This window comes from Electrona antarctica (genome assembly GCF_951216825.1).
Source record: "Electrona antarctica genome assembly, chromosome: 6".
In the NCBI taxonomy this organism is placed as follows: domain Eukaryota; kingdom Metazoa; phylum Chordata; class Actinopteri; order Myctophiformes; family Myctophidae; genus Electrona; species Electrona antarctica.
In genome coordinates, this window is record NC_136811.1 from 56,129,219 (window position 1) to 56,157,166 (window position 27,948).

At 48.8% G+C, this 27,948-nt stretch overlaps 1 protein-coding gene across 1 annotated transcript; it reads right to left on the bottom strand.

Moving 5' to 3' along the window:
* Positions 1-6,591: 6,591 nt before the first annotated feature.
* On the bottom strand, positions 6,592-27,898 carry LOC306925743 (uncharacterized protein). The gene is made up of 9 exons (XM_079504777.1): positions 27,702-27,898; positions 25,596-26,021; positions 24,225-24,661; positions 23,025-23,140; positions 20,595-22,074; positions 16,885-16,986; positions 15,092-15,373; positions 12,730-12,929; positions 6,592-7,947 (listed from the first exon to the last, which is right to left on the bottom strand). Exons 2-9 carry the CDS (start codon positions 26,002-26,004, stop codon positions 6,945-6,947), a joined length of 4,029 nt encoding a protein of 1,342 aa, XP_079360903.1. The 5' UTR covers positions 26,005-26,021; positions 27,702-27,898; the 3' UTR covers positions 6,592-6,944.
* Between the last annotated feature and the right edge of the window lie 50 nt (positions 27,899-27,948).

Below are 27,948 nucleotides of genomic sequence, written 5' to 3' on the forward strand. Positions count from 1 at the left end.
GTAACGCCTAAAGACAGGCACAGTAGCAACAATAATGACTCTACGTGCAACACCCAAAGACAGGCACAGTAGCAACAATAATGACTCTACGTGCAACGCCTAAAGACAGGCACAGTAGCAACAATAATGACTCTACGTGCAACGCCCAAAGACAGGCACAGTAGCAACAATAATGACTCTACGTGCAACGCCCAAAGACAGGCACAGTAGCAACAATAATGACTCTACGTGCAACACCCAAAGACAGGCACAGTAGCAACAATAATGACTCTACGTGCAACACCCAAAGACAGGCACAGTAGCAACAATAATGACTCTACGTGCAACGCCTAAAGACAGGCACAGTAGCAACAATAATGACTCTACGTGCAACGCCTAAAGACAGGCACAGTAGCAACAATAATGACTCTACGTGCAACGGCCAAAGACAGGCACAGTAGCAACAATAATGACTCTACGTGCAACGCCTAAAGACAGGCACAGTAGCAACAATAATGACTCTACGTGCAACGCCTAAAGACAGGCACAGTAGCAACAATAATGACTCAACGTGCAACGCCTAAAGACAGGCACAGTAGCAACAATAATGACTCTAAGTGCAACGCCTAAAGACAGGCACAGTAGCAACAATAATGACTCTACGTGCAACGCCTAAAGACAGGCACAGTAGCAACAATAATGACTCTACGTGCAACGCCTAAAGACAGGCACAGTAGCAACAATAATGACTCTACGTGCAACGCCTAAAGACAGGCACAGTAGCAACAATAATGACTCTACGTGCAACGCCCAAAGACAGGCACAGTAGCAACAATAATGACTCTACGTGCAACGCCTAAAGACAGGCACAGTAGCAACAATAATGACTCTACGTGCAACGCCCAAAGACAGGCACAGTAGCAACAATAATGACTCTACGTGCAACGCCTAAAGACAGGCACAGTAGCAACAATAATGACTCTACGTGCAACGCCCAAAGACAGGCACAGTAGCAACAATAATGACTCTACGTGCAACGCCTAAAGACAGGCACAGTAGCAACAATAATTACTACGTGCAACGCCCAAAGACAGGCACAGTAGCAACAATAATGACTCTACGTGCAACGCCCAAAGACAGGCACAGTAGCAACAATAATGACTCTACGTGCAACGCCTAAAGACAGGCACAGTAGCAACAATAATGACTCTACGTGCAACGCCTAAAGACAGGCACAGTAGCAACAATAATGACTACGTGCAACGCCCAAAGACAGGCACAGTAGCAACAATAATGACTCTATGTGCAACGCCTAAAGACAGGCACAGTAGCAACAATAATGACTCTACGTGCAACGCCCAAAGACAGGCACAGTAGCAACAATAATGACTCTACGTGCAACGCCCAAAGACAGGCACAGTAGCAACAATAATGACTCTACGTGCAACGCCTAAAGACAGGCACAGTAGCAACAATAATGACTCTACGTGCAACGCCCAAAGACAGGCACAGTAGCAACAATAATGACTCTACGTGCAACGCCCAAAGACAGGCACAGTAGCAACAATAATGACTCTACGTGCAACGCCTAAAGACAGGCACAGTAGCAACAATAATGACTCTACGTGCAACGCCTAAAGACAGGCACAGTAGCAACAATAATGACTCTACGTGCAACGCCCAAAGACAGGCACAGTAGCAACAATAATGACTCTACGTGCAACGCCTAAAGACAGGCACAGTAGCAACAATAATGACTCTACGTGCAACGCCTAAAGACAGGCACAGTAGCAACAATAATGACTCTACGTGCAACGCCTAAAGACAGGCACAGTAGCAACAATAAAGCACTTTTCATGCCAAATGTTTTGCTACTACAGTATTTTGTGAATGAAGCCTCTTTTTTTTTTTTTTTTTAAACTTCGTCATTAATTAATCACAATGTTGTTGTTCATTGAGGTTTGGCCTTATAGACGGAGGAGATGTGGCTTTTTACTGTGCGTTTCCTTGAGTTTTAATCTAAAACGTGTCAAAATAATATACTGACATTTTTTAGCTTGCGGCCCTTGAACTTTTGCAGAGTGGCCCCTGGCCTGTGTCATCTTAACCGTCCTGCTGAGTGGCCCCTGGCCTGTGTCATCTTAACCGTCCTGCTGAGTGGCCCCTGGCCTGTGTCATCTTAACCGTCCTGCCGAGTGGCCCCTGGCCTGTGTCATCTTAACCGTCCTGCCGAGTGGCCCCTGGCCTGTGTCATCTTAAGTTGAGTACCCCTTTCCTAGGGCGTAGGATCACACTGCAGCACGTTGTGAGCTTGTAGATCTGTTATCTTTGTCACGTAGGTAGTAGCGGTACACATTAGGCTGCAATCACGCCGTCCGTTATAAATAATGACTTACAGTATGTTACATATTAATGTACATGGTTTGGAAAACATTTTTTTTATTAACCAAATCAATAGCCCAAAAAAACAATGCATAGCCAACCATGTTTTTCCCCTCCAGGACCATTGATACATTCCAGATCTGTTCCAGGACAAGATTTTTATTTTTATTTTCTAATTTAAAAATATTTCCTATGTCATGTCCGTTAGTCATGTCCATGTCCATGTCCATGGGGTCATGTCCATGGGGAACCATGTTAGTCATGTCCATGTCCATGGGGTCATGTCCATGGGGTCATGTCATGTCCATGGGGTCATGTCCATGGGGTCATGTCCATGGGGTCATGTCATGTCCATGGGGTCATGTCCATGGGGTCATGTCATGTCCATGGGGTCATGTCCATGGGGAACCATGTTAGTCACAAGCGCTTGTTCACACTTTTCATTCGATCAATACAGTACATATATAAAACCAACAAACACACTTAAACACTTTAACTTAAAAAAAACCCAAAAACAGAAATAGTGAATATAGCGTCTCTACATCGCCTCATATGAGCTTGCAGATTTTCCTATTTTTGCGTGACGATGAAGAATGGCATTAATTTGTGAAAAAAGATCCAACAGAAATGACCTGTAGGAATCCCCAACGGGTCAGTCTTATTCATTCACGTCTCTCGGTACACCACGGTAGACTCCATGTATTAAACGTCTCTCGGTACACCACGGTAGACTCCATGTATTAAACGTCTCTCGGTACACCACGGTAGACTCCATGTATTAAACGTCTCTCGGTACACCACGGTAGACTCCATGTATTAAACGTCTCTCGGTACACCACGGTAGACTCCATGTATTAAACGTCTCTCGGTACACCACGGTAGACTCCATGTATTAAACGTCTCTCGGTACACCACGGTAGACTCCATGTATTAAACGTCTCTCGGTACACCACGGTAGACTCCATGTATTAAACGTCTCTCGGTACACCACGGTAGACTCCATGTATTAAACATCTCTCGGTACACCACGGTAGACTCCATGTATTAAACGTCTCTCGGTACACCACGGTAGACTCCATGTATTAAACGTCTCTCGGTACACCACGGTAGACTCCATGTATTAAACATCTCTCGGTACACCACGGTAGACTCCATGTATTAAACGTCTCTCGGTACACCACGGTAGACTCCATGTATTAAACGTCTCTCGGTACACCACGGTAGACTCCATGTATTAAACGTCTCTCGGTACACCACGGTAGACTCCATGTATTAAACGTCTCTCGGTACACCACGGTAGACTCCATGTATTAAACGTCTCTCGGTACACCACGGTAGACTCCATGTATTAAACATCTCTCGGTACACCACGGTAGACTCCATGTATTAAACGTCTCTCGGTACACCACGGTAGACTCCATGTATTAAACATCTCTCGGTACACCACGGTAGACTCCATGTATTAAACGTCTCTCGGTACACCACGGTCTTAGACTCCATGTATTAAACGTCTCTCGGTACACCACGGTAGACTCCATGTATTAAACGTCTCTCGGTACACCACGGTAGACTCCATGTATTAAACATCTCTCGGTACACCACGGTAGACTCCATGTATTAAACATCTCTCGGTACACCACGGTAGACTCCATGTATTAAACACCTCTCGGTACACCACGGTAGACTCCATGTATTAAACACCTCTCGGTACACCACGGTAGACTCCATGTATTAAACGTCTCTCGGTACACCACGGTAGACTCCATGTATTAAACGTCTCTCGGTACACCACGGTAGACTCCATGTATTAAACATCTCTCGGTACACCACGGTAGACTCCATGTATTAAACGTCTCTCGGTACACCACGGTAGACTCCATGTATTAAACGTCTCTCGGTACACCACGGTAGACTCCATGTATTAAACATCTCTCGGTACACCACGGTAGACTCCATGTATTAAACGTCTCTCGGTACACCACGGTAGACTCCATGTATTAAACGTCTCTCGGTACACCACGGTAGACTCCATGTATTAAACATCTCTCGGTACACCACGGTAGACTCCATGTATTAAACATCTCTCGGTACACCACGGTAGACTCCATGTATTAAACGTCTCTCGGTACACCACGGTAGACTCCATGTATTAAACGTCTCTCGGTACACCACGGTAGACTCCATGTATTAAACGTCTCTCGGTACACCACGGTAGACTCCATGTATTAAACGTCTCTCGGTACACCACGGTAGACTCCATGTATTAAACATCTCTCGGTACACCACGGTAGACTCCATGTATTAAACATCTCTCGGTACACCACGGTAGACTCCATGTATTAAACATCTCTCGGTACACCACGGTAGACTCCATGTATTAAACACCTCTCGGTACACCACGGTAGACTCCATGTATTAAACGTCTCTCGGTACACCACGGTAGACTCCATGTATTAAACACCTCTCGGTACACCACGGTAGACTCCATGTATTAAACGTCTCTCGGTACACCACGGTAGACTCCATGTATTAAACACCTCTCGGTACACCACGGTAGACTCCATGTATTAAACGTCTCTCGGTACACCACGGTAGACTCCATGTATTAAACACCTCTCGGTACACCACGGTAGACTCCATGTATTAAACGTCTCTCGGTACACCACGGTAGACTCCATGTATTAAACATCTCTCGGTACACCACGGTAGACTCCATGTATTAAACATCTCTCGGTACACCACGGTAGACTCCATGTATTAAACGTCTCTCGGTACACCACGGTAGACTCCATGTATTAAACATCTCTCGGTACACCACGGTAGACTCCATGTATTAAACACCTCTCGGTACACCACGGTAGACTCCATGTATTAAACACCTCTCGGTACACCACGGTAGACTCCATGTATTAAACGTCTCTCGGTACACCACGGTAGACTCCATGTATTAAACATCTCTCGGTACACCACGGTAGACTCCATGTATTAAACGTCTCTCGGTACACCACGGTAGACTCCATGTATTAAACGTCTCTCGGTACACCACGGTAGACTCCATGTATTAAAAAACACACAACACAAATTATCCACGAGTTGAAGAAGAGCTATGATTTCCTGGGTTCGTTCCGTTTTTAGGGTATGGGGGGGCGTTTAGGGTATGGGGGGGGTTCGTTCCGTTTAGGGTAAGGGTAGTCTCGTAGTAGCCAGACAACTATTCCACAATCCCCCCAAATTGACACCAATTAATATCCCGCGGACCCCCATTTGAAAAGATATGCCAAAGATATGAGAGAAGATTTTTACGGCTCTAGCAGTGATTCTCAACCCGTTTCATTTCAAGTACCCCCCAGGTTTGACATGCGGACGCCCCATTTAATGGCATTGCTATCTCTGGGACCCCCAATTTATATTGTAAAATCAATGTTAATTTAACTCTGAGAGTGTATTTGTACACTCTCAGAGTTGCAGACCCATAAGGGTCCATTTGGTTCCAAACGATCATTTTAGCTGGGGACCCGCTGGAACTCTCTCAAGGTCCCCTGGGGGTCCCCGGACCCCACTTTGGGGACCACTGCTATACTGTATACAGTCTGGAACTACACCTACAACCGAGTAAGGAAGCTGCCATTTCCGTTCACGAAAACATACTTACAGAATATCATTACATTTAATCTTTCTATTTCCATTTCTGCTAAGCAGCAAGCTATACGTTTAGATCATTTCTATTTATATTAGGATACATTTGCGCGACTGTAAAGACAAGTGGGGAAGAGGCTTCAAATCCGCAGTAACTTTGCTCATTATCAGAGCTTCTGTTGCTCCTAGACTGCATGACGGGAAGCATTTGAAAATTGCGCGAGGCAAACAGTCTGGCAACGCGAGACGCAAGGGTATGGGTCGCCTGGGCAGCGATCCTTTTCGGGTTTCTGATCCGGGAGCGGATGATATCGTTACGTCATGTTGTAGTCATTGTTTTGTAGTCATCAGGATGATATCGTTACGTCATGTTGTAGTCATGGTTTTGTAGTCATCAGGATGATATCGCTACGTCATGTTGTAGTATTGTTTTGTAGTCATCATGGATGATATCGCTACGTCATGTTGTAGTATTGTTTTGTAGTCATCAGGATGATATCGTTACGTCATGTTGTAGTCATTGCTTTGTAGTCATCAGGATGATATCGTTACGTCATGTTGTAGTCATTGTTTTGTAGTCATCAGGATGATATCGTTACGTCATGTTGTAGTCATTGTTTTGTAGTCATCAGGATGATATCGTTACGTCATGTTGTAGTCATTGCTTTGTAGTCATCAGGATGATATCGTTACGTCATGTTGTAGTCATTGCTTTGTAGTCATCAGGATGATATCGTTACGTCATGTTGTAGTCATTGTTTTGTAGTCATCAGGATGATATCGCTACGTCATGTTGTAGTCATGGTTTTGTAGTCATCAGGATGATATTTACAAACCAATGACTACAACATGACATAACGATATCATCCGCTCCCGAATCGGATCACACGGAAATTGTAGTAACTCCCGAGGTGGAAAAGCCTGGCGACGGCGAGGAGGTGACGACGTTAGGGTACGGGGGGTTCGTTCCGTTTATTAGGGTGGCGTTCGTGGTGCGGTTCGTTCTTCAGCCGGTGCCATATGTACGCCGAGGCGCGGGCGAACACCTCCCCGCAGTCCTCGCAGGAGAACGCGTCCAGCCGGCGGCACTCTGTGCCGACGGTGCTCGCCGTCTTGTCACGTCCTCTTCCTCCTCTTCCTCCTCCTCCTCCTCCTCCTCCTCCTCCTCCTCCTCCTCCTCCTCCTCCTCCTCCTCCTCCTCGGCGAGGAGTTTTCCTCGTCTTTGCCTTCGGCGTGCGTCTGCGTCGTCGCCCCGCCTGCACGTGGCGCGCCAGCAGCCTCGCCCCGTAGAAACTCTCGCCGCAGCCGGTGCACACGTATCCCGTGGTGTCCGCGTGGCGCACGCAGTGCCGCAGCAGGTGCAGCCGACGCAGGAAGGCGCGGCCGCAGCCGTCGCAGCGGTAGGGGCGTCCGCGGCTGCGGCACCCGCCGCCGCCGCTCCTCCTCCGGTGCAGGTAGCGGTGCGCCACGGCCAGCGAGGGCTGCCGCGATACGGCGCCGCACTGCCGGCATGAGTACGGCGTCTTGGAGCGCCACGGCGTGGCCAGGCGCTTCTGGAGCGCCAGCTCGCGGCTCGTGTTCTGGAAGATGGCGATGATCTTCAGCTGGGGCTTGTTGGGGTTGGAGGAGGAGGAGGAGGGGTATCCGGGAGGTGGGGGGTATTGGGGAGGAGGGGCGGAGGTATACGAAGGAGGATGGTGGTGGCGGTACGTCACCTGACCGAAGGCACCGCCGGGATAGGAGGAGGACCCTGGCGCGGCGAGGAGGGGCTGCTGCGGGGCGGGGGCGAGGGTCAGCTGATAGGGGGGCGGGGGGGCGGCGTGGTGGACCAGCGACTGACCGGGAGGGGGAGGGGGATAGGTAGCGCTGCTGTCTGCGCCGCCCGGCGGGAGGTTGACCTGGATGCTGAACTTGGTGCTGTGAGCTTCAACCTTATGGTTCAGCAGGTCCCTGTTGGGGAGGGGGGAGGGGGTGGGGGGGTCATTTATTTATAGATAGCATTTTATGTAGATGATTGTATTGATGTATTGTTGTATTGTGCTTTTTGCTTTGGCAATGTAAACGTATGTTTTCTCATGCCAATAAAGCCCTTTGAATTGAATTGAAGGTAACAGGTACGGTCGCCCCTTTTCCACCTCGCCCCACTACTCTACCTAGCTGTAAATAACAGGTACGGTCGCCCCTTTTCCACCTCGCCCCACTACTCTACTTAGCTGTAAATAACAGGTACGGTCGCCCCTTTTCCACCTCGCCCCACTACTCTACCTAGCTGTAAATAACAGGTACGGTCGCCCCTTTTCCACCTCGCCCCACTACTCTACCTAGCTGTAAATAACAGGTACGGTCGCCCCTTTTCCATCTCGCCCCACTACTCTACCTAGCTGTAAATAACAAACATAATGCATGTTGGTGATTATTTAAAAGGTATTATAATATTATTGTATCATTGTTAAGTTCACTCTGTATATCCACAGGCATAATAGCATGATGATGCCATTACTAAACATGGGCTATACATGGAAGAAATGGGTTTAATAAAACGAAATTAACTGCTAGAAGGTCCTACATCAACTTAATTAAGCAGTCACCGTCTCTGTGTCATGGTATTCTTTCTATAGTAGTATAGAGAGTATAGAGATCGACTACTATACAATCAAATAAATCTGTATACAAGATCATTTCAGATTTCAGAGAGGGAGGGACATACTAAATGAACTGCTAACTACATTATAACATTTCGTGGGGGCGAGTTGGTAAAGGGGCGAGTCGTTTGGTATTCGAATTTAATTGTACCTATTAGGCATGTAACGATTCACTCAACTCACGATACGATTCGTATCACGATATGAGGTTCACAATACGATTTTTCACGATATAAAAAAATATATACAGTATATATTTTAAAGAAACCGTTTTTTTAATTTTATATAATTTATCTTCCCCCCTGAGATTTTTTATTTAACTACATTGCAAAAGAAGTAGCATTACTTTTGACAGTGCAGAAACATAATTGCCTTCCTTGATGAGCATCAACGACCATCATCACCTGGGCACAGTCACAGACACACACAGCTCCCCTCTACAGACACACACAGCTCCCCTCTACAGTCACAGACACACACAGCTCCCCTCTACAGTCACAGACACACACAGCTCCCCTCTACAGTCACAGACACACACAGCTCCCCTCTACAGTCACAGACACACACAGCTCCCCTCTACAGACACACACAGCTCCCCTCTACAGTCACACACAGCTCCCCTCTACAGTCACAGACACACACAGCTCCCCTCTACAGACACACACAGCTCCCCTCTACAGTCACAGACACACACAGCTCCCCTCTACAGTCACAGACACACACAGCTCCCCTCTACAGTCACAGACACACACAGCTCCCCTCTACAGTCACAGACACACACAGCTCCCCTCTACAGACACACACAGCTCCCCTCTACAGTCACAGACACACACAGCTCCCCTCTACAGTCACAGACACACACAGCTCCCCTCTACAGTCACAGACACACACAGCTCCCCTCTACAGTCACACACAGCTCCCCTCTACAGTCACAGACACACACAGCTCCCCTCTACAGTCACACACAGCTCCCCTCTACAGTCACAGACACACACAGCTCCCCTCTACAGACACACACAGCTCCCCTCTACAGTCACAGACACACACAGCTCCCCTCTACAGACACACACAGCTCCCCTCTACAGTCACAGACACACACAGCTCCCCTCTACAGACACACACAGCTCCCCTCTACAGTCACAGACACACACAGCTCCCCGCTACAGTCACATGTATATGATGACACAATGTATATGATTAATGATACTTAGTAATGATGGAAAGGGGGTGGGAGCAATAAGCTTTGCTTCTTCTCACTCCTTTTGAATTTGCTTTTTTATTATTTTGTACTTATTCTGTCGTTTCTGTTTATATTGTTTTAAATTGCTTATTCAAATAAAGATTTCAATTCCAATTCCAGACACACACAGCTCCCCTCTACAGACACACACAGCTCCCCTCTACAGACACACACAGCTCCCCTCTACAGTCAGACACACACAGCTCCCCTCTACAGTCACAGACACACACAGCTCCCCTCTACAGTCACACACAGCTCCCCTCTACAGTCACAGACACACACAGCTCCCCTCTACAGTCACAGACACACACAGCTCCCCTCTACAGTCACAGACACACACAGCTCCCCTCTACAGTCACAGACACACACAGCTCCCCTCTACAGTCACACACAGCTCCCCTCTACAGTCACAGACACACACAGCTCCTCTACAGACACACACAGCTCCCCTCTACAGACACACACAGCTCCCCTCTACAGTCACAGACACACACAGCTCCCCTCTACAGACACACACAGCTCCCCTCTACAGACACACACAGCTCCCCTCTACAGTCAGACACACACAGCTCCCCTCTACAGTCACAGACACACACAGCTCCCCTCTACAGTCACAGACACACACAGCTCCCCTCTACAGTCACACACAGCTCCCCTCTACAGTCACAGACACACACAGCTCCCCTCTACAGTCACACACAGATCCCCGCTACAGTCACACACAGCTCCCCTCTACAGTCACAGACACACACAGCTCCCCTCTACAGTCACACACAGCTCCCCTCTACAGTCACAGTCACACACAGCTCCCCTCTACAGTCACAGACACACACAGCTCCCCTCTACAGACACAGACACACACAGCTCCCCTCTACAGTCACATACACACACAGCTCCCCTCTACAGTCACACACAGCTCCCCTCTACAGTCACACACAGCTCCCCTCTACAGTCACAGACACACAGCTCCCCTCTACAGTCACAGTCACACACAGCTCCCCTCTACAGTCACAGTCACACACAGCTCCCCTCTACAGTCACACACAGCTCCCCTCTACAGTCACACACAGCTCCCCTCTACAGACACACACAGCTCCCCTCTACAGACACACACAGCTCCCCTCTACAGTCACACACAGCTCCCCTCTACAGTCACAGACACACACAGCTCCCCTCTACAGTCACAGACACACACAGCTCCCCTCTACAGTCACACACAGCTCCCCTCTACAGTCACAGACACACACAGCTCCCCTCTACAGTCACATACACACACAGCTCCCCTCTACAGTCACACACAGCTCCCCTCTACAGTCACAGTCACACACAGCTCCCCTCTACAGTCACAGACACACACAGCTCCCCTCTACAGACACAGACACACACAGCTCCCCTCTACAGACACAGACACACACAGCTCCCCTCTACAGTCACACACAGCTCCTCTCTACAGTCACAGACACACACAGCTCCTCTCTACAGTCACAGACACACACAGCTCCTCTCTACAGTCACAGACACACACAGCTCCTCTCTACAGTCACAGACACACACAGCTCCCCTCTACAGTCACAGACACACACAGCTCCCCTCTACAGTCACAGACACACACAGCTCCCCTCTACAGTCACAGACACACACAGCTCCTCTCTACAGTCACAGACACACACAGCTCCCCTCTACAGCCACACACAGCTCCCCTCTACAGTCACACACACACAGCTCCCCTCTACAGCCACACACAGCTCCCCTCTACAGTCACAGACACACACAGCTCCCCTCTACAGTCACACACAGCTCCCCTCTACAGTCACAGACACACACAGCTCCCCTCTACAGTCACACACAGCTCCCCTCTACAGTCACAGACACACACAGCTCCCCTCTACAGTCACACACAGCTCCCCTCTACAGTCACAGACACACACAGCTCCCCTCTACAGTCACACACAGCTCCCCTCTACAGTCACAGACACACACAGCTCCCCTCTACAGTCACAGACACACACAGCTCCCCTCTACAGTCACATACACACACAGCTCCCCTCTACAGTCACAGTCACACACAGCTCCCCTCTACAGTCACAGACACACACAGCTCCCCTCTACAGTCACAGACACACACAGCTCCCCTCTACAGTCACAGACACACACAGCTCCCCTCTACAGTCACAGTCACACACAGCTCCCCTCTACAGTCACAGACACACACAGCTCCCCTCTACAGTCACAGTCACACACAGCTCCCCTCTACAGTCACAGACACACACAGCTCCCCTCTACAGTCACAGACACACACAGCTCCCCTCTACAGTCACAGTCACACACAGCTCCCCTCTACAGACACACACAGCTCCCCTCTACAGTCACATACACACACAGCTCCCCTCTACAGACACACACAGCTCCCCTCTACAGACACACACAGCTCCCCTCTACAGTCACAGACACACACAGCTCCCCTCTACAGACACACACAGCTCCCCTCTAGTCACAGACACACACAGCTCCCCTCTACAGTGCTCTACTACTGAAAGTGACTAATTTCTCTCCAAAAGCACTTGAATATGATGGAATATGACTAAAGCTCACATTTCACATCACACACATAGCCCCCCCTTTTTTTTTTTTTTTGAAAATCGTTTATTTTATTTTAATGAATCGATTCATATCGTCGGGATTAATATCAATATATATCGATATACGATATATCGTTACATGCCTAGTACATATGCAGCTGGCGGAGAAGAAGGCGTCACAGAGGTGTGTGTGTGCATGCGTGTGTGTGTGTACCTGCTGGCGGAGAAGAAGGCGTCACACAGGTGTGTGTGTGTGTGTGTGTGTGTGTACCTGCTGGCGGAGAAGAAGGCGTCACAGAGGTGACAGCGGTTGATGTTGGCGAGCACCGGGGAGGCGGAGCAGCTCATCTGGATGAAGGGCTGGGGGCGGGGCTTCACCACCACCCCGCCCCCGTTGGCGCAGGCGTGCACCTCGTAGCCGGCGCGGTACGGGAAGATCTGCCGGCAGAGCGCGCAGCCGTACCAGATCACCTAGAATATATACATATATATATATATATAAACACAGCCGTACCAGATCACCTAGAATATATACATAAATATATATATATATATATATATAAACACAGCCGTACCAGACCCTTCTGGGCACAGGTCTCCACCAGGAGGATAGGAGTGTGTGTGATGTTTGGCAAAATGTTTAGGAGTGATATAAACATGTTTGTTTGTTTTTTGCAACAATTTTCTTCATTGTGTTGAGGAAATGCAGAGTCAGATCACTCATAGCATCTCTGAGGATAGAATTCTGGATGAGCAGGACATGTGCAGCATTTTGTACAAAACGGGCCACTCCTGAAGACTTTGGAAGGCAATCTTAGCCAATCAGTGTAGAATCTGAGAAATCAAACAGACTCGTCTTGATCACATGACTACAGAGATCATGTATACCGATTTGCATGAGATTTGGATGAAATCTGTGTGACTAATATAAACAATGTATTTTGCAGAAATCGGCCTCATGGTGGCACTATAACCGGCAGATGTGGAGGGATGCAGGGAAAATGTTTTTCCATGCCTCTAGGGAGTGCGCATACAAAGTTGTACACAGAACGATGCAGTTATAGGTAAAACAGGAATTGCCCTGTTATAGCGCCACCATGAGGCTGGTTTTGGTCTAGGTTCGTCGTTGGCATCCAGGGAGTGTGTGTGCAAAGTTTGGCATGGATCGGGCCAACGGTGCCGGAGATTAGCTGGTAACAGACGGACGGAAGGAAGGAAGGAAGGAAGGACGCACACACACACACACGGACAAAGTGCAAAACATACTCTCTCCCCATGCCTTCGGCCTGGTGGAGACAAATATATATATATAAACACAGCCGTACCAGATCACCTAGAATATATACATAAATATATAAACACAGAACACAGCCGTACCAGATCACCTAGAATATATACATAAATATATATATATAAACACAGCCGTACCAGATCACCTAGAATATATACATAAATATATATATATATAAACACAGCCGTACCAGATCACCTAAAAAATATACATAAATATATAAACACAGCCGTACCAGATCACCTAGAATATATACATGAATATATAAACACAGCCATACCAGATCACCTAGAATATATACATAAATATATATATATAAACACAGCCGTACCAGATCACCTAGAATATATACATAAATATATATATATATATAAACACAGCCGTACCAGATCACCTAGAATGTATAGATAAATATATATATAAACACAGCCGTACCAGATCACCTAAAATATATACATAAATATATAAACACAGCCGTACCAGATCACTTAGATTATATACATAAATATATATACACAGCCATACCAGATCACCTAGAATATATACATAAATATATATATATAAACACAGCCGTACCAGATCACCTAGAATGTATAGATAAATATATATATAAACACAGCCGTACCAGATCACCTAAAATATATACATAAATATATAAACACAGCCGTACCAGATCACCTAAAATATATACATAAATATATAAACACAGCCGTACCAGATCACCTAAAAAATATACATAAATATATAAACACAGCCGTACCAGATCACCTAGAATATATACATAAATATATAAACACAGCCGTACCAGATCACCTACAATATATACATACATATATATATAAACACAGAACACAGCCATACCAGATCACCTACAATATAAACATATACCGGTAAATATATAAACGCAGTGAACGTAGCACTGCCACCTATCGGACATAATGTGGAATGACATGTATTGTTACGTCAATTGAATAAATCCAGCATTTAACCCATTTTAGGCGGGAACCCCTTTTGGTGTTTTAAGCATTATGTTATACTTTAGCGATTGAAAAATAGCAGATCTACAAGCTTATAGCGCGGCACCGAGTGCCGCGCTATGAACTTGTAGATCTGCTATTATTTTTTAATCGTGAAAATGTGCCTCAAATCTTTGAATATATATTCTTTCAGAGTTTTAGGTGGTCCCTGGAACAACATATTTTCAGATGGGGGTTGGTGGCCAATTACATATACTTTTTGGGGTCCCTTGACATGAAATAGTTTGAGAACCAACTGAGAAACATGATTTTAAAAATACATTTTTAAAAAATGTCGACCTCAGGCCTAAATGGGTAGAACTAACCTTGTGCTCCAGCAGATCCTTCTCGGAGGGCAGCCGCTGCTGGCAGTGGCAGCAGGTGAGGTCGCCCCTCTTCACGGGGCAGCGCGTCTTGTGCACGCTCAGGCACTTAAAGGGCCCGCGGCCACACAGGACGCACGTGGCGTTGATCGGCCCGATGGTCAGGTGCTTCCTGTGGGCGGCTTGGCCTCCTCCCCCGCCCCAGTCGGGGTCCACGTCGGAGTGGTCCGAGCTGCTGGGGCTGGACAGGGGACTCATCAGGCTGGACGAGTCCCTCTGGGAGGCCTGCCAGTAGGGGGCAGCACAGTATTAATATACATACTGGACAGGCTGGACGAGTCCCTCTGAGACAACTTTTCCACCGGTTGGTTCCCAATGGGAACCGGTTCAGTTCTTTTCCACCGGTTGGTTCCCAATGGGAACTGGTTCAGTTCTTTTCCACCGGTTGGTTCCCAATGGGAACCGGTTCAGTTCTTTTCCACCGGTTGGTTCCCAGTGGGAACCGGTTCAGTTATTTTCCACCGGTTGGTTCCCAATGGGAACTGGTTCAGTTCTTTTCCACCGGTTGGTTCCCAATGGGAACCGGTTCAGTTCTTTTCCACCGGTTGGTTCCCAGTGGGAACCGGTTCAGTTCTTTTCCACCGGTTGGTTCCCAATGGGAACCGGTTCAGTTCTTTTCCACCGGTTGGTTCCCAATGGGAACCGGTTCAGTTCTTTTCCACCGGTTGGTTCCCAATGGGAACCGGTTCAGTTCTTTTCCACCGGTTGGTTCCCAATGGGAACCGGTTCAGTTCTTTTCCACCGGTTGGTTCCCAATGGGAACCGGTTCAGTTCTTTTCCACCGGTTGGTTCCCAGTGGGAACCGGTTCAGTTCTTTTCCACCGGTTGGTTCCCAATGGGAACTGGTTCAGTTCTTTGTGGTTCTTAGTCCATGAGCCAGAGCTCCAACATTGGAACGTTAATTATGAATTGAGTAGCAAAACCATAGCTTTATTAGATTGTTATCACCATGACACTTCCCCAATTGATTACTTACACGAAGACAATGCTTTATAGTATTTCAAATTTTACATTTTTAAATATGCAAATGAGGCATTATGTAGGAAAATATGCAAAATAATCGAAAATATGAAAAAGCTACTACTGTGGAAGGGTTGTCATGTATTAATTTACTTGTATTGATCCTGCTATAAACAATTTAATATAGGTCTAGTTTTTCCCACCAATTGGACTAAGAACCAAAAAATAACTGAACTGGTTCCCATTGGGAACCAACCGGTAGAAAGGGGGTCTGAGAGGCCTGCCAGTAGGGGGCAGCACAGGAACAGGGTTCATGTAAAAAGATAATAGCAGGTCTAAAACAAGCTCACAACACGTTGTGAGCAGGGATGCTAATCAGTGTTTTTGTCGACTAAAACTATGACAAAAAAATGTCTGTCGACTACCTTTTTACACCGACGAACACTAAATGGAAACTAAATGAAAACTAAGCTATGATGACTAAAACTAAGACTAAATATATTGACAATTTGTCAACAAATAAAAACTAGACTAAAATGTTAGAAAGGGACTAGTGGACAAGAAATCCAGTATAAGTCATTTTACACTGAAAATAGCAGATCTACAAGCTTGCTGCGACGCGTTGTGGGCTTGTAGATCTGGTATTTTCAGCAAGTGTAAAATCAGTCATTACGAGGTTACGACGGCATCAAGGCCCGCCAAAATACCTTTTAACCCTAACCCTAACATTCCATTTCCAGGTGACTAAAATGTAAGGATTATCGCCCCACCCTTACCTGTGAGATGGTGGCGATGCGGGCCGACCTCCTGGTCCCCTCGCGCCTCGGCCTCCGCCCCGGGCTGCTGTCGTTGGGGTCGGTGGCTCTGCCGCCCGGCGCCTGGAAGTACAGTACACGTACAGTAACAATGTTCATGCATTTTAAAACCTCTTTATGACGTGTTGTAAAGCTTGTAGACCAAATAGTGTCGCAGTCCCGCCCCCTACCAGGGCCCAGTCCCGCCCCCTACCGGGGCCCAGTCCCGCCCCCTACCAGGGCCCAGTCCCGCCCCATACCGGGGCCCAGTCCCGCCCCCTACCGGGGCCCAGTCCCGCCCCCTACCGGGGCCCAGTCCCGCCCCCTACCGGGGCCCAGTCCCGCCCCCTACCGGGGCCCAGTCCCGCCCCCTACCGGGGCCCAGTCCCGCCCCCTACCGGGGCCCAGTCCCGCCCCCTACCGGGGCCCAGTCCCGCCCCCTACCGGGGCCCAGTCCCGCCCCCTACCAGGGACCAGTCCCGCCCCCTACCGGGGCCAGTCCCGCCCCCTACCGGGGCCCAGTCCCGCCCCCTACCGGGGCCCAGTCCCGCCCCATACCGGGGCCCAGTCCCGCCCCCTACCGGGGCCAGTCCCGCCCCCTACCGGGGCCCAGTCCCGCCCCCTACCGGGGCCCAGTCCCGCCCCCTACCGGGGCCCAGTCCCGCCCCCTACCGGGGCCCAGTCCCGCCCCCTACCGGGGCCCAGTCCCGCCCCCTACTGGGGCCCAGTCCCGCCCCCTACCGGGGACCAGTCCCGCCCCCCTACCAGGGCCCAGTCCCGTCCCCTACCAGGGCCCAGTCCCGCCCCCCTACCAGGGCCCAGTCCTGCCCCCTACCAGGGCCCAGTCCCGCCCCCTACCAGGGCCCAGTCCCGCCCCCCTACCAGGGACCAGTCCCGCCCCCTACCAGGGCCCAGTCCCGCCCCCTACCAGGGACCAGTCCCGCCCCCTACCAGGGACCAGTCCCGCCCCCTACCAGGGCCCAGTCCCGCCCCCTACCAGGGCCCAGTCCCGCCCCCTACCAGGGCCCAGTCCCGCCCCCTACCAGGGCCCAGTCCCGCCCCCTACCAGGGCCCAGTCCCGCCCCTCTACCAGGGACCAGTCCCGCCCCCTACCGGGGCCCAGTCCCGCCCCCTACCGGGGCCCAGTCCCGCCCCCTACCGGGGACCAGTCCCGCCCCCTACCGGGGACCAGTCCCGCCCCCCTACCGGGGCCAGTCCCGCCCCCTACCAGGGCCCAGTCCCGCCCCCTACCAGGGCCCAGTCCCGCCCCCTACCAGGGCCCAGTCCCGCCCCCTACCAGGGCCCAGTCCCGCCCCCTACCGGGGCCCAGTCCCGCCCCCTACCAGGGCCCAGGAAATGATTCCCCGTTCATTTTCCTCATAGACATTTCAAAAAGTATTTATTTAACCCATTTAGGCCTGACGTCGAATAAAAATAAAAAGTTCGCTCTGAAAGAATATATACCTATTCAAAGATTTGTGCCGCATTTTTACGATTTTTCAAAAATAGCAGACCTACAAGTTAACAAAGCCAACTCGAGTTGTGACAAATCATGACAACAAACAAAATTTTTCGGGCCGAACAAATAATTAGAAAGAAGAAAAAAACGGCAGGTTACAACACTTTTTTTGTTGTTTTTCTTCTTTGTAATTATTTGTTTGGTCCAAAATATTGTGTTTGTTGTCATGATTTGTCACGACTCTAGTTGGCTTCGTACGACGCTTAAAAGGTCTTTAAATTAATACTTTTTATAATGTCTATGGGGAAAAATGCATTGGGAACTATTTCCTGGGCCTGTCCAAGGAAGCTCTGAGAAGGAAGGGAAGTGGTCACGTGACTGGGCTGCGCCATGACACTTTCATGGACACTTTCATGGGAGCCAAACTCACACCGGAAGTGCAATGAATACATGGCAGTGAATGGAGCCGGCTGGACCAGCTCATAACAAACATTATTCATGAACAATTGAGACCTTTTGTAAAGTAATCACTTCTGGAAAATAACAGAAGACAAATCACAGGTTGTTTTCTAATCACTTGCTCTTCGATGTGCACAGTATATCATTTTATCTGAGGATCTAAACAGCAGCAGGCATCGTTTCTGGCTCCGAAGTATCGCGAGATTTGGCTGCCAGACAGGAAACGGTGGGAAGTCTCGCGATACTTGGTGCGTTCAGAAAGGTACTTTGTGCTCTTTAGATACCATACCTCTATAAAAATTACACAATGTACACATCGAATAACAACACAGCAGACAATAATGTGTTACATCTTCTGATATTTTCCAGAAGTGATTACTTTACAAAAGGTCTCAGTCATTCATAAATAATGTTCATGAGCTGGTCACTGAGCTCTCATTGACTCCAGTGCATTCTGCCAAACTTCCGGGTAGTTTGGCTCCCATGAAAGTGTCCATGAAAGTGTCATGGGCACAGCCCAGTCACGTGACCACTTCCCTTCCTTCTCAGAGCTTCCTTGGGCCTGGCGTCGTCATGAAAGGGGGCGGGACTGCGACGCTCTATACTTCCACAGTTTTGTACATTTTGGGGGAAATGACAATATATTAACCCATTTTGGGCGGGAACCCCTTTTGGTGTTAGCATTACGTTATGCTTTAGCTATTGAAAAATAGCAGATCTACAAGCTCGAGTGGCGCGCTACGAGCTTGTAGGTCTGCTATTTTTTAAAAACCGAAGAACGACTGACATAGAAACATAGCTTTTTCAGAAAACTGTGTTTCAGAAAACACGGCAATTGTGTGTGGCAATTAATCGTCAGCTTAACCCATTCAGGACGGGAACCCCTTTTTCGTGTTTTAAAGGTGTAGTGAAATGAAAAATACGTTTTTCACACTTTTAGACCATCTCCGTGGTCATCATATGGGCATACCTAACAATGGATGCCAAAAAAATGGGAAAATTCTCATTTGTGTGTGTTTTTATATCAAACGTCCATAAAAATATATTTTGTATTACTTCCTGAAAACGAAAACGTGCTGCGTGATGACGTGTCGAGGCCCACATCGATAAAAGCCAATACAAATGAAGCTCACCAGTTTAATTACCCATATCTCCGCATCCGTCCAGCACAGGCTGCACAGCTGCTACTGATTACAGAAATATTCCGTTTTTATTCCCATTCAAGGTAACATCCAGAGAGTGTATTACTCGGTTTCAACTTAATCACGCTAAAAAAATGTATCTGAAAACATTATAGGGTAGAAATAAGCCACATTAAGAGTAAACTGGTAAAGCTGGCCGAGTATCTGATTTGTAAACAAACATCCACACGCTGTCCTGCGTAGCATAGCTACCCGTCCCATCCCCTGAAGGGATGCGACGCTCTGATTGGTTCAGAAACTTCATAGCGGTGTTTCAACTTGAGACCGTCTGAAACTTCAAAATAAAATGTCCACCATTTCCGTTTCACTACGCCTTTAAGCATTATTTTAAGCTTTAGCTATTGAAAAATAGCAGCTCTACAAGCTCGTATATCTGCTATTTTTGAAAAATCGTGAAAATGTGTGCAAATCTGTGAATATATATATTATTTCACATATTTTACTCAAATCTTTGCTTGAAATGAAATAGTTTGAGAGCCACTGATTTGAGGAAACGGTCATGATTTGGAAAACATGTTGAGATTTTTCAATAGCTAAAGTATAACATAATGCTTCAAACACCAGTATCGTACCTGCCAGTGCGAGTCCTCGTGGCAGCTGGCCGTGCCCTCGCTGCCCCACTCGTGGCGGTCATCCTCCTCCTCCTCCTCCTTCATCTCCCAGGGCATGGCGTAGGCGTGCTCTCGCCGCACGTCCTCGCGGCCGCAGTCCGTCGGGCCGCCGTTCGCCAGCGGGCTCGAGGACGTCGGCGGCGGCGCACCGACGGGAGGGAGCACGTTTCTGTCGCACTCCAAGCGGTCGGGGGGCTCCTGTTTGATCTGCACGCCCGCGAAGGGCCCGGCGTCTGTCTGTGACTCGCGCTCATCTTCCACTGCAGCTAAAGGCCTGGACTCTGTCTGTGACTCTGTCTGTGACTCGCGTTCATCTTCCACTGCAGCTAAAGGCCTGGACTCTGTCTGTGACTCTGTCTGTGACCCGCGTTCATCTTCCCCTGCAGCTAAAGGCCTGGACTCTGTCTGTGACTCTGTCTGTGACTCGCGTTCATCTTCCCCTGCAGCTAAGGGCCTGGACTCTGTCTGTGACTCGCTGTCAGCGGCTGTTGCAGTGAAGGGTCTGGACTGTGACTCGCTTTCGTCTTCCATTGCAGTTTCGTCTTCCATCGCAGCGAAGGCTCTTGACTCTGTCTGTGACTCGCTGTCAGCACCTGTTGAAGCGAACAGTCTGGACCCTGTCTGTGACTCTGTCTGTGACTCTGTCTGTGACCCGCTTCCATCTTCCACTGCAGCGTAGGCTCTGGACCGTGTCCGCGACTCGCTGTCAGCGTCGGTCGCGGTGAAGGACCTGGACCGTGTCCGTGACTCGCTGGCTTCCATTGCAGTTTCGTCTTCCATCGCAGTGAACGCTCTGGAGTCTGTCTGTGACCCTGTCTGTGACCCGCTGTCAGTGTCTGTCGCAGTGAAGGCTCTGGACTCTGTCAGTGACTGGCTTTCGTCTTCCATGGCGGCACAGGGCCTGGAGTCCGTCTGCGACTCGCGGTCGGCCTCCATGGCGGTGAAGGCTCTGGACTCTGTCAGTGACTCGCCGTCCTCTTCAGTCTCAGACTCGCCGACAGCTTTGCCGTCGCCCTCCCGGTCCCGGTCGAGCGACGGGACATCCGGCACCGAAGGAGACGACGGCGGCGGCGGCGATACCGAAGACGACGACGAAGAAGAAGAAGAAGAAACGGCGGCGCCGGGCGGTTCAGTCGACGTGTCGACCCGGGCTTCTTTCCCGCCGTTAAAGGGCCGAGGAGGAGGAGGAGGTAGTTCGGGGGGGGAGGACCGGAAGCATGGGGGCGGGACAACGCCGGCGCAGGGCGTGGCCTTGTGGTTGTTGTATTCGTGCGGGTCGCCGAACAAGCGGAAGCAGCCTCCCGCGCAGCGGACGGGCATGGCGTGCGCGTGCGCGTTGGTCAGGTGCGTGTGGAGCGACAGCTTGCGGGAGAAGGTGACGCGGCAGATGTGGCAGGTGGCGCGCGCGTCATGGCTCTTGTAGTGCGTCATCAGGGTGTATCTGCACGGGGGGGGGGGGGATCAGAAAAAAATATAAACAAACAAACACCAGTGTTGTTTTTGGCAACAAATTTCTATTTTAGTTTTAGTCATAAGTCTCTTGAATAGTTGTCATTCACATTTTAGTCACCTGGAATCTTTTAGTGTCGGTATAGTCTTGATGCCGTCGTAATGGCTAATTTTACACTGAAATCTACTGATCTTTTTTGTGTTTTTGTTTCTTGTTATGTCTTCGTCTCCTGCCCCCCTTCCTTCCCCAAAGGAAGGGGGGCAGGGTCAGGGCAAAATATAAATGTGGCCAAATTTGATTGAGGGACTGCCATTGGATTTCTTTTCGTTTTTTCATGTCATATGAAAGCAGGGAATCATAGCTTCAAATTGACATATTGGTTGTTCACCAGATTTGGAGATATGGCTTATAGAGTAATGTCTTGCAGAGAAACAGCGAGTTGAGAAAACAGGCTTGAAAAGTTCACTTCTGTGGTCTCTAACATTACACCTAGCTACATGTTTAAGCATTTATTTCATATTTACATGTCTTCTGTGGACTCTAACATTACACCTAGCTACATGTTTAAGCATTTATTTCATATTTACATGTCTTCTGTGGACTCTAACATTACACCTAGCTACATGTTTAAGCATTTATTTCATATTTACATGTTGATTTCAGCTCTGACACTTATTTCAGACATGCTCTAGTATGTGAAGAGTCTGCCTGTGCTATTTTGGATAAAAACAAAAAAGGAGGAGCTGGAGGTTGGCAGGCTCTCAGTCAAATCTGGTCACAAATGGTATTTAGTTTTTGTCTGTTTTGTTGTGTTACTCCCCGTGTCCCCTTTACCCCAAAAGCACCACAACGGAAACAAGCCTAACGGCTTTCTTGTGTCTGTAAACCTTTTGAATTAATTTTCAATTAAGTTTTCAATCAATCCATCAATCAATCAATACCTGCACGGGAACTTCTCTCCGCATTCCCAGCACGCCAGCTTCCTGCGGCGGTACAGCCCGTCCCCCGAACACTCCTCCTCATCGCTGCTGTACAGCTCGCCGTGATCCTCGCCCATCTGGGGGACCAACGGACACACGACACCATTAACCAATGTCTTCTAAATGATGACAGTTTTCTGAAAAACCTCATGTTTCTATATCAGTGGTGCTCAATATTTCATGTCAAGGACCCCCGAAAATGTATTTGGTCGCCGACCCCAATCTGAAAATATGTTGTTCCAGGAACCCCTCCCCTCAGAAGCAAAGATTTGAGTTAAAAACGTTCACTCTGAAAGAATATATATATATATATATATATATTCAGAGATTTGAGCCACATTTTCAAGATTTAAAAAAAATAGCAGACCTACAAGCTCGTAGTGCGGCACTCGGCAGAGTGACAAGCTGGAATACATGGTTTTCAACGAGGGCGGCGCAAATATCGGCAATTTTAGGCACGTATGAGAAACATGACAACTGTTTTAAAGTATTGCACAGCGGCCTGGGCGGTGGCTCAGCCGTCCAGGCACCATGACTGGCAATCCAGTCTGGCAGTGTGCCGCAGGTTCGACTCCCGATCCCAATTGCCTTTACTGCATGTCACACGGTTCTATACCATAACCCATTCAGGACGGGAACCCCTTTTGGTGTTTTTTTTATTTTTATCCCATGATTTTGTAACCCATTTTTCACCCCTGTGTCAATTATCTAATGTGATCCTGGGCTCTACACACCCTCCGCCAACCTAGTCCCCATATATGGGGGACATGGGGAGAGCAACGGACTTGAACTCATGCTTCCTTCATGCCTGACTGCCCAAGTTGCTCCTTTACACCTGACAGGGGGGAGTTTATTTTGGTGATATAGAAACATACGTTTTTTTCAGAAAACTGTCTTTAGAAGATATTTTGTAGAATCAGGTCTCAGGTCTAAATGGGTTAATTTATACTTGTGTAGAGTGGCGGTTTCTTTAGTAGTTTGGTCTAAATAGGCCCGTACTCCTTTTTCTTGTTACCTTGTAGGTGGTTATACTGTGAAGTAACTTGAAAAATTACCATAAAAACCATCATGATAATGTCGTGTATCGTGATACTGCTCAAAATAAATATTGTGATATTATATTGTTCCATATCGCCCAGCGCTAATCCACGCAAACATCACCTGCCAACAATCGGTCATCTCTGATCCCAGGTCAGATGGAGGGGGAGGGGTACGGGCGGCGTTCTCCCTCAGAGCTGATCCCAGGTCAGCGCTACGGGGTGGTGTAGATGGGGTACGGGCGGTGTTCTCTGTCACAGCTGACCCCAGGTCAGCGCTATGGGGTGGTGTAGATGGGGTACGGGCGGTGTTCTCTGTCAGAGCTGACCCCAGGTCAGCGCTATGGGGTGGTGTAGATGGAGTACGGGCGGTGTTCTCCCTCAGAGCTGACCCCAGGTCAGATGGAGAGGGAGGGGTACAGGCGGTGTTCTCCGTCACAGCTGACCCCAGGCCAGCGCTATGGGGTGGTGTAGATGGGGTACGGGCGGTGTTCTCCGTCAGAGCTGACCCCAGGTCAGCACTATGGGGTGGTGTAGATGGTGCAGGTGCATTGGCGATCCCTGTATGAGAAATATGAAATTAGTATTTTTTTGTGTAATATTTTTCAGTTACAACTTAGTATACCAGCGTTTGGACTACGTAAAAGCTATGCCGAAAAACGACTGGAAAAATACTAAATAAAAACTAAGATACAGTATGCCGACTAAAACGGCGACTAAAATATAATATATTGATAATTATGTCAGTCTCGTTGAAGGCAACATGGAGGCAAGCTTTCCCGAGATTCCTTAACACCCCCAACGCCCAGGACGAAGTTCTTTGTCCGTTCTATTAGTAACGCTCGACGCTCAGGACGAAGTATTGTCCAAAAGACGAAGTTTATTGATATGAGAACGGATCGCATGGCTCCATAGCCCAGGAGCGCCTGTTGGGCAATCCTCGGTGTTGCGTAAGAGTGAGACGTCATCGAAAGACTCCCTCCCCTGTTTAGCTGATGAAAACGAAAATCTTAAAACGTTCATAACTCGCGATCTAAATCATCCCGTATAATTGCGAAAAAAGATCCTGTGTTAGACGGCGGTCCAGTCGCTAGTCTCGATAGATTTATTCTTGTCTCCCGTTGTTGTCGATCGACTCTAGAGAGTGTTGTGGCTATTATTAGCTGCTACACACACATCCACAACAACAACCGGTCCGTCCGGAAAAGGGGTCCGTGTTTATAAATCGAATGGGCGCTGTAATGGATTAAATAACCCCGGGCAATTAAAGTGTTAATTGCGAAGCATAGCGTAAGCTTGTCAAGCTTTCGCGTGCGTAGCGGAAGGGGCTATTTTCGTCCTACAAACATTAAATTCCCCTTGACAATGCATGGAGGATTTTACATCATAGTGTCTGAGCAAATAGACATGTTTACGTCGTGATGATGTACGATGATAAGAGCGCCCCTCACTTCACACGGGTGTGATTTTTATGGGGACAGCACAGCACACCTACCTGATATGTTGTCCTCTGGTAGGGCTGCTGTTGATGATGTCACCGGCCTGGCTCCGTGGTTACAGCACTGGGCGTGTGTTGATGATGTCACCGGCCTGTCCCCGTGGTTACAGCACTGGGCGTGTGTTGATGATGTCACCGGCCTGGCCCCGTGGTTACAGCACTGGGCGTGTGTTGATGATGTCACCGGCCTGGCCCCGTGGTTACAGCACTGGGCGTGTGTTGATGATGTCACCGGCCTGCCCCCGTGGTTACAGCACTGGGCGGGTGTTGGGTTCACTTCCTGGTCACGGCGCTCTGCGTTCATTGGTTCCTCTTCCTGGTTTATACAGCGCTGGGCGTTTGTTGGCGTCTGTTCGTCGTTCCCGAGGCGGAGTGAAGGTACCCAGTCCGGATGACACTCCAGCATTTCCTTGGCTGGATAACCTGAACAAAAACAAAACGAAATAAGCAAAACAAAATATCAAAAATCCCAACCGTGTGTAGTAAGTGGTGCAACCTTAGAGTATATATGAATAGAGACGGCACCTGGAGGAAACCCTGAGGCGAAATGGACATAGTGGCCGAATCTGGTATTCATGAACGCGCTGGTCCGTTGACTATCATTGCGCACGTTCATGATGACACGTGAACGCTGTTTCAGTGCAATGATAGTTCTACCCCCTTAGATCAACATATCCGCCTGGGTGACGGCAGACTGCTGGGCGAGCGCTGGCGCTTTGGAATGGGGGGTCAGATCAACATATCCGCCTGGGTGACGGCAGACTGCTGGGCAAGCGCTGGCGCTTTGGAATGGGGGGTCAGATCAACATATCCGCCTGGGTGACGGCAGACTGCTGGGTGAGCGCTGGCGCTTTGGAATGGGGGGTCAGATCAACATATCCGCCTGGGTGACGGCAGACTGCTGGGTGAGCGCTGGCGCTTTGGAATGGGGGGTCAGATCAACATATCCGCCTGGGTGACGGCAGACTGCTGGGCAAGCGCTGGCGCTTTGGAATGGGGGGTCAGATCAACATATCCGCCTGGGTGACGGCAGACTGCTGGGTGAGCGCTGGCGCTTTGGAATGGGGGGTTAGATCAACATATCCGCCTGGGTGACGGCAGACTGCTGGGTGAGCGCTGGCGCTTTGGAATGGGGGGTCAGATCAACATATCCGCCTGGGTGGCGGCAGACTGCTGGGCGAGCGCTGGGGCTTTGGCATGGGGGTAAGATATTAATTTTCGGGCCTGTTAAGAACTCTAGTTTTTGCTGGCTGCTGGGCACGGTTGCACTAATAACTTTGGAGTGGGCCCGTCTAGAGTTTAAATGGACAGGTATCAGTCAAAAGGGAGACATCGAAGGAAGGATGGCAGGTGAGCCAGTTGAGTAGCTAGGATGCAGCAGCAGCGCCCAACTGCCAACACACAGACAGTGTGTGGGGAGGAATCAATGGCATAACAACTAAATTACGGGGAAAATAACGTAAAAAGCACAAAAAACAAAGCTGCACAGACAGATAGATAAATGGTTTGTGTGTGACAGCGATGACAATAAGGGTTTGAGGTTTGAGAGGCCAGATGTAGAGTTGCTGGCCAATATTGATGATCTCCATATATGGGCTTAACTGCGACAGCAGGTCACATTTACTATATATATATCACGATGGCCTGGGCACCATATATGGGGGCTGATGTCACGTGATGTCACAATGACCAACCAACCAACCAACACACACACTGACCAGAAACGCTAGATTCCACAGTTAACTGCGACCTGCTTAATATGTATTATTATATACAAAATAAATGCATTCAGAAATCATTGACATTTCGTTGTAATGATTATGTATTTATTAAATTATTGTAATAGCAGATCTGTTATATATTAGGTATAAAGTTGCTTATAACAGTCTATCAGATTAATTAGATGCTATAATACCAAATTCATCCACTTAGCTGGGGGGACCCCCTGGGACCACCCTCCCCCCTCAGGCTCAAGAGGACCCCCCCCCCCCAGGGATGGGGGTCCCCGGACCCCCCTCTGAGAACCACTGTGTTTGCCATGCACCTGCAGCAGAGTAGTACTGTGAATAAAGAAATACACACAGATATGATGAATCCACCCACCTTGGCGGGGCGGCGGTGATCACACACACGGCTCGAGCCGCTGCTATAGCTGCACAATGACGACGTTACGACCTCCTTTAGCGACGTCATAAGCCCGAACGTGACGTCATAACGACCGTATACCGTCACAGGCCCCGACGTTAAATTGGTGTAAACGTTAATTGCGCTGAGGTGACGTTTGAGGATAGTTGTTTGTTTTTAAAGAGCTTCCTTCCTTTTGGGCTGATGTGATGTTGACGTTTATTAT

Excerpts from the sequence above, each read along its gene's own strand:
- LOC306925743 (XM_079504777.1), bottom strand. The coding sequence starts at position 26,004 with ATGCTGGAGTGTCATCCGGACTGGGTACCTTCACTCCGCCTCGGGAAC. Across the intron at positions 23,141-24,224 it reads AGATGACCGATTGTTGGCAG|ATGGGCGAGGATCACGGCGA; the intron begins GTGATGTTTGCG and ends TTGGTCCCCCAG. Across the intron at positions 16,987-20,594 it reads ACGAGGACTCGCACTGGCAG|GCGCCGGGCGGCAGAGCCAC; the intron begins GTACGATACTGG and ends CTGTACTTCCAG.